This window comes from Ctenopharyngodon idella, chromosome 21 (assembly GCF_019924925.1).
Source record: "Ctenopharyngodon idella isolate HZGC_01 chromosome 21, HZGC01, whole genome shotgun sequence".
Classification (NCBI taxonomy): domain Eukaryota; kingdom Metazoa; phylum Chordata; class Actinopteri; order Cypriniformes; family Xenocyprididae; genus Ctenopharyngodon; species Ctenopharyngodon idella.
The window spans coordinates 3637501-3648385 of record NC_067240.1 but is presented as its reverse complement, the minus strand read 5'-3'; the positions used below and the strand labels follow the sequence as shown (position 1 = coordinate 3648385).

Below are 10885 nucleotides of genomic sequence, written 5' to 3'. Positions count from 1 at the left end.
GTCAATGGAGGGACAGAAAGCTCTCAGATTTCATCAAAAAGATCTTCATGTATTTCGAAGATGAACTAAAGTCTTAAGAGTTTGTAATTTCTTTTTGGATGAACAAACCCTTTAAAAGTTTATAAAAAAAAAAAAAAACCCATGTCTTTGTTAGTTCATGCTAATGTAGTTCATGTTAGGAAAATGGTTACCAAACTTGTATTTTAAATTGTCAGTGTTAAGTAAATAAACTTAACTGAAATAACCCATAACTGAAACTAAAATTAAACTACATCTCACATTTACATCTATGTAGGCCTACATTATCTCTTTACAACCCTAGAGAGCAGTAACACTAGACTGTGCTGAGAAACTTAAATATTTAAAAAAAAAAAAAAAAAAAAAAAAAAGGTACCAGTTTGCACAATACTTAGTTTAAAAAAAAAAAAAAAAAAGCCATAATTTATGCACTTCAAGTGCACTAGCACCCCTAATAAACACTAATCATCATTCAAAACAAGCACACAACACAAAATAAACTGAGAACCAAAGATGGAGTTGGGAACACTTTATTCTCTGTTAGGAGATTTCTGTACATTGAGGATCAAGTGCCACTTGAATTTCTTTAGGGTTTGTATAAATTTAAGCATGAGCACTATGCAAACATTGACAAAACATTAGCGATACAGGAAACAAACTACTCAAAGCTTGAGAGGAAGTTGAGCACAATCTGCTTGAGTTTTGCGTCAGAGGCCTCTGAAATCTTACCGTCGACCCTAAAACACAAAAAGATAAGTTAAATTAATAGCCGTCATTTGTGTTTTAAAGCAATGGCTCAGGAACAAGGTGTTCCACTGGCATTTCTTACAACAAAAAGTGCAGAAAACATACCTGATGGATGAGAGCAGATCCTGGTGCTGGCTGAGGACATGTTGAAGGAAGGCTTTCTCAAATTTGGTGATCTTGCTAGGCTCCATCTTATCCAAGTGTCCTCTCACACCAGCGTAAATGACGGCCACCTGCTCCTCAATGGCCATTGGACCTTGAGACAAAACAGCATGGGAATATTACACACAGATAGGTTGAGATTGAATGTGTCCTCCTATGCAGTAGGGGGCAGTAGTGTACTTACAGTACTGGCCCTGCTTGAGCAGCTCTGTGAGTCGCACGCCTCGGTTGAGCAGCTGCTGTGTGGCGGCATCCAGATCAGAACCGAACTGGGCGAAAGCAGCCACCTCACGATACTGAGCCAACTCCAGCTTCATGGTACCAGCCACCTGGAGAACCAACGGTCGGAGAGTTAGAACCATTCCTAGACCTCCCATATGACATCAATAGCTCTATTTGGAAAGTCACATTAGTCTATAAAATTGGTAACTTCAAGCTTTTATTTTGGCAGGTTTCTTTCAAAAATACATGCGTTGCCGGTTTTAAAGTAAAGTGTGGCACGCTTTGACAACTGCACCAAGCCATAATCACAATTATAGTGCAGCCCTACTAGAAACAAGCTTAAAAACATCCATTGGGAGCCAAACTAGGTCACAAAACAAACCTGCTTCATGGCCCTGGTCTGGGCAGCAGAGCCGACACGGGACACGGACAGACCCACGTTGATAGCGGGACGGATGCCCTTGTAGAACAACTCAGTCTCCAAGAAAATCTGCATGAAGAGATTGAGTAGATCAGCTTGTGTATCAAATCCTTGACTGTGCAGGATCTGCTTGTGCAATGACGCACCTGTCCGTCAGTGATGGAGATGACATTGGTGGGAATGTAAGCGGACACGTCTCCGGCCTGGGTCTCGATAACAGGGCAGGGCGGTGAGGGATCCACCACCGAAGTTGTCGTTCATCTTAGCCGCTCTCTCCAGCAGACGGGAGTGCAGGTAGAACACATCACCGGGGTAGGCCTCACGACCGGGGGGACGACGCAGCAGCAGGGACATTTGACGGTAGGCAACAGCCTGAAAGAGCGACAAAGCTCACATTTTCGGCATTCACACTCATCAGATACACATTAACTCCTGCAATACCATTAACCCCTATAAAGCCTACTGTATCATTTAATATGCACATTTCAAGGGCCTCTAAATTATCAACATGCTCAATAGGGATACAGATTACATCGGACACCATATCAGTATTGGCCGATATATTAAAGCCAATAAATAATGGATTTTTCCTTCAGCTGAGACACTTCAGATGCACACTGTCTGCCATGGTGGTTTTGAATGCTTGAAATATGATTGAAATCACTTCAGAAAGGAAAATGCAGTTAAGTGCAACATGTGCAGCACAAGTCTGTCATATAAGCTACATAAAATTATAATGAGAGCATTATAAGTGTGTGTTTGGGACATGAAAGTAAAAGGCCTTCATGTTGTGGTTCATATGTCTTTACTCTGAAATCTTGACTGATTTTTATAAGGTAAACAACAACATAGTAATATTTCAAGATGAACAATTACTGGACTGAAGCAACTTCGTTTTAATATTTACATATTTATATATCATGGTTTTAGAGAGATTGTTGCAGCTTTTGAGGAACATTTGTCTCTCATTCAGCAGTTTTAATTGCATTTTAAAACTACAGAGCTTTGATCAAAAATAACTAAGCAAGGTGTTTAAATGTGACCTCCATTATTCTCACTATAATCAGACTATATGAGCCATAACCTGATGTACAAGGTACTCCATCACATATGCAAACTTTTGAGCAAGACTGCAGCTTTTGTTGTTTTTTTTTTTTTTTTTTTTTTTTTTTTAAACACCATGTCAGCATCTGTGGCCAGCTTCACAGGCTATTTGCATTGAAAATACAGATACATTAGAGAATTTAATACATCTATAAAAACAAAACAAAAAACACTAGTAACTGTAAAAGTCCATATGTCTGGGTCTTACAAAATAAGCCCTTAAAAGTTTGTCCTGATAATCTTTGTCTCATGACATTAAAATTTGGACATGGATTTTATTAACAAGACTACAATTTTGTAATTTCGGTGCTTCTTCACCCTTCAATAAGTGTCCATAGGTTAATCTATTGTGGCCTATGAGACGCCTTGTATGCACAACTTGGTCATGTCTGGATTTAAAGGTGTAAATGCAACTGCAGCTTTAGTGCCAAGTTCTCACCTGTTTGGAGAGATCATCATAGATGATCAGAGCGTGTTTGCCGTTGTCTCTGAAGTACTCGCCCATGGAGCAGCCGGAGTATGGAGCCAGGTACTGCAGGGGAGCGGCGTCAGACGCGGTAGCAGACACCACGATGGTGTATTTCATGGCATCAGTGTCTGTCAGCCTCTTCACCAGCTGGGCCACGGTGGATCTCTTCTGACCGATGGCCACGTAGATGCAGTACAGCTTCTTTTTCTCTTCAGTGCCTTCATTGAAGCGCTTCTGGTTGATGATGGTGTCAATGGCAATGGCGGTTTTGCTGGGGTAAACAAATTTAAATGGATAATTGAGCTAAAATTGGCTCAAATGAAGCAAGCAATGCCAGCATTTACATTTACCAAGTCCAGCACTTACCCAGTCTGTCTGTCACCAATGATCAGCTCTCTCTGGCCACGGCCAATGGGCACCAGACTGTCCACGGCTTTGATGCCGGTCTGCATGGGCTCTCTCACGGAGATGCGAGGGATGATGCCAGGGGCCTTCAGACCCACACGCCTACGCTGCTTACAGCCCAAGGGTCCCTTGGAGGAGAAACAAAGACAGATTGTTCAACTCTAAAAGGAAGAATTCTGGCCATTGGCATCTATATTAAACAAAGGAACTACAACTACGCAAGTGTCCAATTGGTGGTCAGACCTTGCCATCAATGGGGTTTCCCAGAGCGTCCACAACACGGCCGAGCAGCTCCTCTCCAACAGGAACATCCACAATAGCTCCTGTTCTCTTGACGATGTCACCCTCCTTGATGAGTTTGTCATTACCGAACACCACAACACCAACGTTATCAGGCTCCAAGTTCAGAGACATTCCCTGAGAAGAGAAGCGAAAGTGTCTTGATGTAAAAGCAGTTAACCAAGAATACTGAGACAGGATTACATAAATTAAAATTAAAACCCATGTAAGTATTGATTTAACTAGTCAAATCATTGCATTTACATTTTAGTTATTTACACTATTACACCAGTTTTTTAGTCAGACCATTTTATTTAAAAACTGTATATACACTACACTTATACCATTTTATTTAAATACCATATTTAAATTTATACTATAGATTTTTAATTTAAATATTTAACTAGTCACACTATATCATGTAATATTTTAACATACTAATATATTTAACACATTTAAAGTGAACATTTAAATAACTTTTTTTCATGCTTAAATATAAGTTAAAATAAAACTTCTAATTTGACAATAAATATGTAGGCGTGTCTATACTTAACTGGTGCGCATATACATACTAAAAACATGCATCTCAACTACAATAATATACACTGTACTAAAAGCCAAAAAATGTATGTATGTATACGGTGTGCATTAAAGGGATAGAGCACACAAAAATGAAAACTCATAAATTGTCTCTCACCCTCAAGTTGTTCAAACCTGTACAAATTTCTTTCTTCTGCCAAACACAAGATAATATTTGGAAAGATATGGGTAACCAAACAGTTGATAGACCCCATTGACCTCCATATACTATGGAAGTCAATGTGGTCCATCAACTGTTTGGTCACCGACATCATTCAAAGTATCTTTGTGTTCAGCAGAAGGAAGAAGTTCATACAGGTTTGGAACAACTTGAGGATGAGTAAGTGACAGAATTTTCATTTTTAGGTGAACTATCACTTTAAGAATATGATCATCTTGAAGCATCTGGAGTCCTTGAAGGCTCAGCCACGACCTCATGACCCCTGGCTCACTCACCTTCAGACCAGAGGAGAATTCCACCATCTCTTCGGCCTGCACGTTCCTCAGCCCATACACACGAGCGATACCGTCACCGATGGACAGCACACGGCCGGTTTCCTCCAGATCCGCACTAGTATCGGCTCCAAGAATCTTCTCCTCCAGAATGCTGGACACCTCCGCTGTGCCTGGAAAACAACGCAGAGCGCTTGAGCATGCATGACTCCATAAATGAACGCAACAATATGAGTGCTTAACAAAAGAGCAAAAACCACACCTAAATGACCCAAGTGCAACATAAAAAACAATAACCTGTCTTCTGCAGCCATGGTCTGGCAGTGTGCAGGTTCTTTGCTCCAACACATGCAGCAGCAACATTCTTGGAAACCTGCAATTGCAAAAATATTGGTTATAAGCTTATAATGATAGTGTTAATAATAAACAGACACTTTCAGATTGAACCATAGAAATCCAAGCACGTTGCTTGTGAGCCCTTGACCTTCATCTGCCATCAACAACCACGTCATTGCACCTAAATCTTTCAACAGTGTAACAACAGATCAACTACATATAATAAATCAAAGTGCGTATAACCTCTCATTTGCAAAGATAATGCGCTCACTAATGCGGCACAAAGCACATCATCCAAACGTACGCCTAAATAAAGAGTAAGTGCAACAAAATGGTTATATATATAGATGCACTAAAGCATTAAGCACTAAAATACTCCAAATAAACTTATGTATATAGTAAAGCTACTGACAGCTGATCTGTCACAAACCCAAGCAGCATTTCCTGACCTTCAATTGGGAATGTCATTCATTGATCACAACCTCGCTAAACATGCATTTGAAACCATTTATAATGTATATATACTTTTAAAACAGGTACATTCGGTTCCCTAAAAGTACATGTTGCTGTAGTTTAAAACTAAAAACAAATAAAGCTAAATCAAACGCAGCATACGCAGGCCCTTCATACTGCAAGATGGCGACGCGCAGCCTCACGCCATTTACAAGCGCTGACATTCACCGGCTCGGTGTTGTATGCGAGTTAAAACGCCACAAAATGGAACTTACGAATCCGGCACGTCTGGGCAAGGTGCGGGCCAGAGCCGCCGCAACGCGAACGGAGAGCATGATTATTGATAATTTGTTTAGCGGGAGCTCAAGTGTGTATCCTCCTGCAGCGGCCGGCTGGAGCGCGAGGAGCTGAGTGAAGGAAATGGAGGTCGCGAGCGCAGCTCATATAGGAAAGGTCAACAACAGACCCGGATGTAGTTCCTTGCGACGACGCGAGACATTTTTGTTCTTATAGATTATAACATATAAAGTCAAGGTTAATAACATATAAAGTCAATCAGTTAAACTGTGTTTGTGTTGATTTAAAAAGATAAATTTACATTTATGCATTTAGCAGACGAGTTTATCCAGAGCAAATGAAAAACAAAAGCTCGTATTTTATGAACGATTGCTTCTTTTCAAGTATTTTTTTTTTTTTTTTTTTTTTAGAAAAACGTCTAAATAGACAAATTATTTATGTTATTTAAAAATTCAATTATTGAATTTTAATTCCTTGTATGAAAAATTATATCTGCGCTGTAGATTTATCTGTACGTTTTGAGGAATAAAACAAATGGCAGAATTATATTTACATAGTGTTAACGCTTTTGTGATAACAATAAATGGTTGTTGATCTTTAAAAACTACTGAACTTAAAGTTGTTGTAAAAAATAAAATGTAAGATAAATAGACAGTAACAAATATACTTTGATATATTATTAGTCTTCTGTGCTAGTCTTGACGTTTTGAACATTTATCTTTTGATAATAATTTTAATAAATTTTAACAATAATGTGATTTATATAATAAATTAGAATAAATAGCTTGATAATAACTGTATGATTCATAATTATTATTATTTTTTTTTTTTTTTTTTACCACGTCAGTTTGTTGAAGCTCGCTGTATTTGGGCGGTGCTTCAGCGTCTCAGAATCTCATTGGTCAATTTTTCATTCGGACAGCCAATGAGAAACGCGCTTTGAGACACCGGAACAAGAAGAACAAATACAGTGGCGGGATTTTACTTTCGGGTTCTGTTTATATCAAGTAAATCTGATTAGATTTGACACTAAATTAGTGGAAATATGTGCGAGAAAATCAACATTGTGAGTTAATGTCTTTGTAGAATTCACTAGAATGATATACACTAAACTAATAATATACACATCTTGAATACGATGTAATTCGCTTTAACAAATGTGTACATGTTCACAGCAGTTCTGTTCCATGTAGTGTTTATCTGTCCTAAATACACTTACTAATTATACTATATGTATTCACTATGATTTTAATAAATTATTTAATGTTTGATATGGTACGTCTTATACAACACGTCCTTGTGTGGACGATTAGAACAAAACAACAACAAAAAATAAATAAAAATTTTTTTGGACTTGCAATACCATGGTATCCTTTGTACCTTGAAATACAATTTAAATACCATAGTAAATGTATATAATAATCATGCATAACCATGTTATTTGTGTTACCATTTTGGCACAAGCTATTGTAATAAATGTTGATTATTGAATCTCAAAACATTTGCGTGTACCATTTACTGTGCATTTGCATGTAATTGCAGGTGACCCAGTGGCTCAGGAAGGTGTTCGGGCAGCAGCCGGTACCAGAGTTTGAGGTGAACACACGCACAGTGGAGATTCTGTATGAGCTGGCGGAGAGCAGTGAGGTGAGATGCAGAGAGATTGAGCTGCTCATTGAGGACCACGAGCAGAAAACAGAAGAGTACCGCAGTGATGGTGAGACTCTAGGATAGTCAATTTGGATAAAATAGCCTGCCAAGAGCATAAATGTTCTGTAAATGTACAGTTTAGGCTGTGTAATACATTAATAATCATTTCTGAGTCTTGTGTTCATGCTGAGCTGGGGCTGCTGGTCCATGACTTTCATTGTGGTCTGTGACAGGAGCCCATCTGCAGGAAGTGCTTCTCCAGGGAGTTGGACTACAGCTTGGAGGACTTTCCAAACCCACAGTGGACCTGCTGTCGGTGCTGGAGGGCACCGCTGAAGTGCTTAAAATCAGAGACACATCACTTGGGAGGTAAAATATCATGTTACTTCATAAATTCATCATATACTTGTTCCTGGGGTAACATGCATGGTGACAGCATTACTATAAAATATCCCAACCGTAAACAACCAGAGAAGATTGATTGGTTTAAAATGTTGTTCAAGAACCTACCTGAACCTAATCTTAAAGTGCCCCTATTATGATTTTTTCGGATATTACCTTTCATGCAGTGTGTAATATAGCTGTTTTTAAAGATCAAAGCACACAACAAATAAAGTTATTGTTTTCCAAAAGAAAGAACCGATTCTGAGCATTTCCAGTCACACTTTCTATCACACACCTGCGTAACAATGTAACAAACTCTTTACACTCTTGGGTCTTCAGCTACATGCCAGCAATCAATAAACTGACCAATGACGTGTTGGAGGCAGAGAAAACGGACCGGAAGTTGCAGCGGGAACTTTCTGCTGTTAGGAAGAAAATGACTTCCTCAGTTGTTCTTCGGAAAAAACATCAGGAGTAAGAAAACACGAGAGATAATTAATGCATTTTACTTTGCTGTTCTTTGTTTGTTAATTGTGCAAAATTTTAATAATTTGGTTGGAAAGTTTCTTACCTGTCATGATTTTTACTGCTACTGTTATTTATTCAGCCTTCTTACTGTGCGAGGGACCCCCATCTTAAAATTTTAAGAGGCTAAAATCTTTTATCCTGAAATCCTAAAATCTTTTATAAACACCCAATTTATACACTGAATTAGTTTCTATTAAGTTACATTATATATATATATATATATATATATATATATGAATCTAATATTTATTTATTTAAATAAATATTTATTTATTTAAAAAAGCTAAATTGCGAGATGTAAACTTGTATTTACAAGAAAATAGTCAGAATTGCGAAATATAAACTCGCATTTATGAGAAAAAAGGCAAAATTTTGAGATATAAACTCGCATTTACGAGAAAAAAGTCAGAATTGCGAGATATAAATACGTAATTGCGAGAAAATAGTCAGTATTGCAAGATATAAACTCACAATTGCAAAAAAAGTCCAAATTGTCAGATAAAAAGTCAAAATTATCTTTTCAATTTTTTTATTCTGTGGCAGAAACAAGATTCCATACCATCTAAATTATTTATTTACTTCTTTATTTTAAACCTATTATTTATTTATTTACTTTTTTTTATACAGTTTTTCCACGTCACATGCAGCTGTAATTGCTGTCCCAGACCTCAGTTTAGAAACCCCTGATCTAAAACTAATGTTTGGGTGTAAAACTGTTTTTCAGTGATTTGATGAAGGTCACACATATACAGCAGGTGGAAGCAGCTACAGCGGAGGAGAGGCTTCTTAACATGGACTTCATGAAGAATAAATCCAGAGATCTCACTTGCAGGAATAAAATTGCACAGGTTTATGTCACCTTTTTTCTTAATACTGTATCCAGTCATCAATTTATATTGTACAGACAGAGACTGTGTGTTTGTGACAGGAAAAGCTGGACTCACGGCAGATGGAAGATTCTCTTACCCATCAGGCCATCCTGCAGTTATCCGAGGTAAACTACCCTACTGATTTACCAGATCACAGATCAACAAAGATGTTTTTAATAACATGCAATTCTGACATGATCATAAAGTCGTTCTATCTTTTCTGGATGTTTTTGTGCACACCTAATATGGTGTATAACTAGTCTGTTATGATGTACAGTAAATGGCATGTAAGGATTTATTTTAAAAAGGCTATATTATGCCCTTTTACAAAGTCTTGATTTTGTTTTTGGGCTCTACTAGAATAGCTTTTTATGCTCATATTTGTCATTGTTGCAGCTCCTCTGTTCCCAGTCTCAGTAACGCTCTGTTTAGTTCCTGTCTCTATAAAGCTCCTTCTGAAAAGCGCAATGCGCTCTGATTGGACAGCTGGACCAGTGTGTTGTGATTGGTCAACTGCTTCGAGCTTGTTTGGGAAATGTCCCGCCCCTTACCATAACAATGAGTTTCAACACACTACTAACTAACTCAATCAGGCCCCGCCCCTTTATTCTGTGTATGCCTTGGGCAGGAATTATTTAAATGAGGAATGTTGTGACGTGTTCATTCCCGGAAGAAAACTCTACAATGGAGTTCAGGAACAGTGACACTGATATAGAGAATAACTCTCGCTGGAGGGACTTTGTAACTTTGCAGAGCTTTTTCATGCTCAAACAGCAACATTAAAGAAACACTAAAGAAAGCTGAACATGTAAAAAAGCATAATAGGTCCTCTTTAAATTTAATGAACATGCACTGAAACAAAACTTCATCTTACAGGATGGTATGAAAGTTGTTTTCTCGCTGTTTTTTTCTATAATTAGAAAATTGCTGCGCTGAAAGAAGAAACACTACCTTTGAAGAAGAAACTAGAGCCGTATAGTGATTTGAGCCCTGTAAGTACATTCATATGAAGATTTTCCTTTTTACAACTGTTATTGATCATGGCATGAACAAGAAACAATGGTTTTGTTGTTTGATGTGTGGAGCTGTTAATAAATATTCATTTTTGTCATGCACAGTATGTTAGACACATTTCAATAAAATAATCATTGGTCCTTTATCCATTTTCTCAGTTTTTATTACTGTTCTACTTTTTTCAGAGTCCAGCTCTTGCACGGGTGAAAATCGAGGAAGCTAAACGAGAGCTGGTAATAATTAATTCACAATTTTATTTATTTATATTATTATTATTATTAATTTCATTTTGAGATATATATATATATATATATATATATAATGTGTGTATGTATGTGTGTATATATGTGTGTGTGTATATATATATATATATATATATCACACACACACACACACACACACACACACATACATATATTCATATATATACACTATATTGCCAAAAGTTTTGGGACGCCTGCCTTTATGTGCACATGAAATTTAATGACATCCCAT

General features: G+C 37.6%; 2 protein-coding genes across 2 annotated transcripts in view; one reads left to right on the top strand and one right to left on the bottom strand.

Moving 5' to 3' along the window:
* Positions 1–532: 532 nt before the first annotated feature.
* Positions 533–6136, bottom strand: atp5fa1 (ATP synthase F1 subunit alpha). Its single transcript, XM_051877121.1, is given in 12 exon segments — positions 533–755; positions 871–1021; positions 1112–1256; positions 1532–1639; positions 1717–1791; positions 1793–1942; positions 3114–3414; positions 3510–3676; positions 3792–3965; positions 4863–5032; positions 5157–5232; positions 5924–6136. Coding segments are annotated over 12 exon segments (1656 nt in total). The 5' UTR covers positions 5984–6136; the 3' UTR covers positions 533–676.
* A 709-nt stretch (positions 6137–6845) lies between these two features.
* haus1 (HAUS augmin-like complex, subunit 1) overlaps positions 6846–10885 on the top strand; it is a 5495-nt gene continuing 1455 nt past the window's right edge. Inside the window, exons 1-8 of the mRNA XM_051877125.1 lie at positions 6846–7011; positions 7488–7662; positions 7829–7964; positions 8319–8453; positions 9232–9355; positions 9436–9501; positions 10297–10368; positions 10576–10623. Of these exons, the coding sequence (XP_051733085.1) occupies positions 6991–7011; positions 7488–7662; positions 7829–7964; positions 8319–8453; positions 9232–9355; positions 9436–9501; positions 10297–10368; positions 10576–10623 (777 nt within the window). The 5' untranslated portion in view covers positions 6846–6990. The remainder of the gene's footprint in view (positions 7012–7487; positions 7663–7828; positions 7965–8318; positions 8454–9231; positions 9356–9435; positions 9502–10296; positions 10369–10575; positions 10624–10885) is intronic.